The 6,346-nt window shown below is 26.9% G+C and overlaps 1 protein-coding gene across 1 annotated transcript in view; it reads right to left on the bottom strand.

Moving 5' to 3' along the window:
- Nucleotides 1–253: 253 nt before the first annotated feature.
- LOC111686953 (carbonic anhydrase 2) overlaps nt 254–6,346 on the bottom strand; it is a 13,730-nt gene continuing 7,637 nt past the window's right edge. Inside the window, exons 2-5 of the mRNA XM_023449345.2 lie at nt 2,982–3,059; nt 1,458–1,616; nt 937–1,394; nt 254–741 (exon numbers count right to left, since the gene is read on the bottom strand). Of these exons, the coding sequence (XP_023305113.2) occupies nt 547–741; nt 937–1,394; nt 1,458–1,616; nt 2,982–3,059 (890 nt within the window). The 3' untranslated portion in view covers nt 254–546. The remainder of the gene's footprint in view (nt 742–936; nt 1,395–1,457; nt 1,617–2,981; nt 3,060–6,346) is intronic.

Genomic DNA, 6,346 nt, shown 5'->3' with positions numbered 1-6,346 from the left:
TAGTTATTTTTTAGTTAATTTTGTTATATAAAAATAATCGATGTTTATGACAAAATATATTGGAGACATAAAGTTATGATAATAAAAAATGCAAGTTTTATACAAAAAATATATAAATTATTACAAAAAAATAAGAGTAATCAAAGCCAGCTTTGAATTCAAATGAATATTTTATAAATGAATGATCAACATTATTATAAATTTTTTGTTGTAAAATGTTGTGTAGCACCAAGTAATAATGTTTTTTTTTTTCTCAATTAAATGCAAAATACTTTTATAATAGTATTAAGCTTTTATAAATTTAGAGCTTTTTTAAAAAGCTATATTTTTTCTCAAGATTTTAGGATATTTTAGTAATTGCTAGACACCAACTGTGATTACCCTTAAACTACACACAAACTAAAGGAACAACAGCAAATACATACTACACATAATTTACTTGCTAATTATATAGTTTTCATTTTTTTCTTTCTTTGGTTATTAGATAATAAGAGAGCTTTTCGTTAAACTTTTGAGCTTAATTTTTTCAGTAAAGTTTGCCAATAATTAGTACAAATATTTAGCCAAAACTATCATGAAAATAACACTGAGTAGAGATGTTTGTACACTGATGGTAGCAGCTCCCGATCTGTTGTCATTGGAGGCAACAATAATGGCACGATTATTGGTTTGTTGTATAGCACGATAGTTGTTGACCAAGTTTTTGCCCTGATCGTATTGTAGATTTTTGAATGCTTCAACCTGTAGGAAGAAATTAATGAAAATTTTAATTAATTTTCTTTATAAATACAAATCCACAACATCGAGTTCATCCATTTGATCCACCAATATTAATGTGAATCTCAAAGTAGTCCTTGGGACTTGGGATTTTTAATTTGGATTCATATAAAATTAACCTTATAACTGTTCGTCTAAAAGAGAATCTTAAATATTTACCTGATCAATGGTCACTGGATAAGTTTCAGCCATAACAATCCATGTCACAGCTTCGGCACAAGTGGGTGTGGTCAATGAACCCTCATAGATAATATAATTTCTAATTTCTGGCAAAAGATCTTCAATCTCAAATTTAGTCTCAATATTAATGGGTTTATTGATGTCATCGTAATCCTTAATCTTATCGAAATCATCTAAAATATCATCAATAGCTTCGTTTCTCTCCATCGAGGCATGATATAAAACGCCCACCACAGTAATGCCATCCTTATTTTGAGCGGCCACAGTCATATTTTCATATTTAACATTACGATGTACCATGTGCATTTCAAAAGGATAACGGATATTGTCAATGGTATGCTCGGACCACCAATGGAAATGAATCTGCTCCAAAACGTAGTCATTCTTTAAGGGGCCGCCCTTTAACTTTAACTTCAAATCGAAATTGAATAGTTGTACTATAGTTTAAAAGACATCACATTAATTATATTTTTACAAAACAATTAAAATATTTAACTTACCCGAGTGTCCTGTATTTACCAAGGCCGCTTGTGTTATGGTCTGGTCATAATTTTCACCTTCTAATTTATCATAAACTCCCTTGACGGCTCCTCTAAGACTCAAATTAATAGGTGATTGACGTTTACCTTTATCGCACATGCCACCCCAGTGAGGAAATTCTAAAGAAATGGAATAAAAAGCTATTGTTATTCTTTGAAAATATTAATAAATTTGTGTGCCAAATTCTAGTTTTTTACTTTTCTACATAAAAAGTGTTTATGGTCATTAAGCAATTTAGTTAAATTATTTCAAAAGTAAAGAAATGAATGATAATCGTGACACTTTTAATACACAAATTACTCGATTTATCTTTATAAAAACTCAGACATAGTGTTTAGAAATTAGATCGCAATCCGAATGAAAAAGCTTCTTATTGAATGATTCATGATTTAGAATTAGATACTTTTTTGAAATCTTTCTTAGTTTAAATATTGTTTTAAAAAATGTCGAAAAATTGTCTATATTTTAAAGTTCACGTGGTTGATTAACGCTCTAAGAAAGTTATATATTCTTAGCTGTCATATTTGGATCAAATGATCTGGACAGTCTAAAGTCTAGTCTATAGTCAAGTCTAATATATATTTAAGTCTAGTACATAGTCAAGTCTAGCCTATAGTCTAGTCCATAGTCTAGTCTATAGTCTAATCTATAGTTTAATCTATAGTTTAATCTATAGGTTAGTCTATAGGTTGGTCTATAGTATATAGTCTAGTCTATAGTCTAGTCTATAGTCTAGTCTATAGTCTAGTCTATAGTCTAGTCTATAGTCTAGTCTATAGTCTAGTCTATAGTCTAGTCTATAGTCTAGTCTATAGTCTAGTCTATAGTCTAGTCTATAGTCTAGTCTATAGTCTAGTCTATAGTCTAGTCTATAGTCTAGTCTAGTCTATAGTCTAGTCTATAGTCTAGTCTATAGTCTAGTCTATAGTCTAGTCTATAGTCTAGTCTATAGTCTAGTCTACTAGTTTATAGTCTAGTTCAGTGGCCTTTGCAGGCCCTAGTATTTGGTGGGTATGGAAGCACAATATAATAAACCGGCACCATTTTAAAGTGAAATAATTATGTATAAACTCAAAAATTAAAAATTTTTTTATTTAAATTTGTTTGTCTAAATTTTTATTTTTAACAAAGGTTTATATTCAAAAATAAGTCTTGATTCTTTAAATTTATTGCCCAGTTATTTTACCCAAACTCATACATTTATTTTAATCTAAATTATTATAATATTTTTAAATTAATCTAAAATACAGTGCAATTTTCTTGACATACTTTACATAAAGTATTTGTGTACATTTGTTGTCATATATTCGGAATTTAGCTTTTGTTCTTATTTTGCAAATATATTTATATTTTAGAAGTAGAAAGTGAATTTGCACACTCTTCCATAAACGCCATAATAATAAATTATAATGAACTTACGTTGTATGTATGTATGTGCATACACATACATATGTATGTGTATAAACATTAACGAATAATATTACCTTCATTTTTACTATAATCTGGATAACCCCAGTGCTCTTCAGAGGCACTTGCTGATGAGACAGTTAAACAAAGACATGCTGAAAACAATAACAAAAAAATATTATTATTACAACTATTAGTTAAATTGAAAGCATTTGTTGATATAAGTATGTTTTTTAGATTATTAATAAATTAGTTTGTTTATTTGAAATTCGGAATCAAGAGTATAAATTTACTAAACAGATAATACGTAATAACGGATAGATGTAGTTAATTTACTGAAATCAAATATATACAAGATTATAACAATCACTAATGAAATTTTTTACCACAAATTGAATCACTGTAATTGGTGAAAACTATAATTTTTCAGATTAAATTTGCCAGTTTAAGGCATTTGGATCGATTATTCAATAACTAGTGATAACAGTTTTGGCAAACTTTAAAATCACTTTTTTGATAAAGAATTTTAAAAACATATGCACTTTTTTAAAAACATAACCACTTTCTGACATATGTATAACACTAAAATTAAATGCTTTAGTTCCTAAAATATCATTTGAAATTACGTCTATTAAAATTCAAATTAAATATAACATAAAATTCAAGTGTGTGACTTTTATATGTTTTAGTTTTTTCTTTAATTAAATTTTAAAAATGTTTGCCAAATTTTTGCATTTTTTCTGCATCAACGAAATTGAAATCTTTTATTAGAAAGTTAAAAAAAAAAATAAATTTGCAACAAAAGTATAGAAAATGAAATCATTTGAAAAAAGTGCATAAAAAGGGTGGCCAAGGACGTTTTTTTATAAAGAATAGGGGAAACTAATTTATAAGGTATTTTTATAAAAAAAATAGTCTATTTATAGCCTAGTATACAGTCTATTCAATAGTTTCTTTTATACTACATTTTATAGTCTGGCCTATAGTCTGATCTATTTATAATCTAGTCTATAGTCTAATCTATAGCCTAGTCTAGATTAGACTATATACTAGAAAATAGTTTAATCTAGTCTGTATTGTCTAGTTTAAAATCCAGTTTATAGTTCAGTCTATAGTCTAGTATATAGTGTACTCTATAGTCTAGTCTATAGTCTGGTCTATAGTCTAGTCTATAGTCTAGTCTATAGTCTAGTCTATAGTCTAGTCTATAGTCTAGTCTATAGTCTAGTCTATAGTCTTGTCTATAGTCTAGTCTATAGTCTAGTCTATAGTCTAGTCTATAGTCTAGTCTATAGTCTAGTCTATAGTCTAGTCTATAGTCTAGTCTATAGTCTAGTCTATAGTCTAGTCTATAGTCTAGTCTATAGTCAAGTCTATAGTCTAGTCTATAGTCTAGTCTATGGTCTAATCTATAGTCTAGTCTATAGTCTAGTCTATGGTCTAGTCTATAGTCTAGTCTATAGTCTAGTCTATGGTCTAGTCTATAGTCTAGTCTATAGTCTAGTCTATGGTGTAGTTTATGGTTTAGTTAATAGTCTAGTCTATGGTTTAGTTTATAGTCTAGTCTATAGGCTAGTTTATAGTCTAATTTATAGTCTAGTCTATGGTCTAGTCTACGGTCTAGTCTATAATCTAGACTAGTCCATAATCTATCCAATGGTCTATGGTCTAGTCTTTAATCTGGTGTAAAGCCTAATCTATAGTCTAGGATAAAGTGTAGTATATAGTCTAGTCTAGTCTAGTCTATTTATTCATAATTTCCACCATTGATCTTGTCACAACATAATCACTTGGCAACCTTTTAAATCACAAATTTATATGATTTACAACAGAGCGCACAACACAAGTGTTTAAAAAGTGTTTATGCGACCACAGAACATTTTCGTTTTTTGTTCGATTTTTTTAAACATAAAGAAAAACCTTGCACTTGAATTCTAAATTCGAACAAAAAACGTATAAAAATAAAAGTGCAAAGTATAAATATAAATAAAAACACATAAAATAACACAGACAAAGTAAATACTTATAAAAACTGTGACCTTTTATGTATTAAACATTTTATTAAAGATTTTTAAAATCTCTATAAAGTTTATTTCTTTTTAAATTTTTTTAAATACTAATTAAATGTTGCACAAATGACGCAAAAAAAAAAACTATGATTTTTTGTTGATGGGGCTTTTTGGGGAGATTCTGGGGTAAATTTGTTTAATTGTGAGAAAAGTGGTTGTTGGTTGGTATTTTTGTTGAATTAATTTAAATTTCCGCAGACCACGCGTAATAAAGAATTTGCGTTGAGTATTTTTTTTTTGTTTTTGCAAAACACACATGTTGAATATTGTGACATAAAAATGTTATTAATAAAATAAGTAGGGTGAATCTTAATATGATTTCTGGGTTGAATATGTATGACATTTTTGTTAGATGATGAAAATGTTGAATTGTTTTTAATTAATTTGTATAATTCTAGAAAGAAATTTTGTTGCAATTGAAGTGGATGTATTATATTTTGAATTGAAAGGTATTCGGGGACCTTCTCCGTTAAACCAATAGTTTTTTTAGTTTTTCTTGAAAGTTAATTTAAAAAATTTCTGAAGTTTTTAAAAACGATTAACATTTTTCTCTACATTATCGGTTTAATTTCAAAAAATTACTTTTAAATAAAATCACTCAACTGACATTTTGAATGACACCTAAAATAATCAGTTTAAATTAAAATTTGTTTTCTAAATTAAAAATATTTAAACAGTAAACATTTTTCATCTAAAATTAAACAGATTTTCATAAAGTTTAAAATAAATAAAATATTTTTTAAGTGGAACAATTCTAAACATCAAACAAAAAAGTTTTTTAATCATAAAAAATAACAAAATCTATGCTTCTAATTTATGTAAAAAAAATCTTTTAATAAATGTCAAAATTTTTGACATTTTTATCTTTAATAATTGTTATTACATTTAACAATTTAATTGTTTAGAAGAAAAAAAATCAGCTTTTTTTAAACAATATATAAAAATGCGAATTTTCTGGCTAAATGCCCATGTTTAAATGTTTGTATAAAAATTATTTTTAATATGTTTTTTCTGAAATGGAAAAATAAAATTTAAAAGTTTTTCTTTACTATATGTTTATACTAATATTTAGCCTCAATTTTTAAAATAAAAACAAATAATTTTAGTCTTAAGTTAATTAATATATTTTGACTTTGGTAATTTTTTTTTTAGAATATGGAAAATTTTCCTAAAATTAGTGTTTGCTTCTATATCGCAGCGGGGGATTATGTTATAGAAAAAAATTATAAGCATTGCAGATTAGAGAATATGTTTGCGTCATGACGTCTAGTTCAGTTCTAGTTCAGTTCTAGTTCCGTTCTAGTTCAGTTCTAGTTCAATTCTAGTTCAGTTCTAGTTCAGTTCTAGTTCAGTTCTAGTTCAGTTCTAGTTCA

The sequence above is a fragment of the Lucilia cuprina genome, chromosome 4 (genome assembly GCF_022045245.1).
Source record: "Lucilia cuprina isolate Lc7/37 chromosome 4, ASM2204524v1, whole genome shotgun sequence".
In the NCBI taxonomy this organism is placed as follows: Eukaryota; Metazoa; Arthropoda; class Insecta; order Diptera; family Calliphoridae; genus Lucilia; species Lucilia cuprina.
The sequence above is the reverse complement of the archived record's forward strand: the minus strand, read 5'-3'. Positions and strand labels throughout refer to the sequence as shown.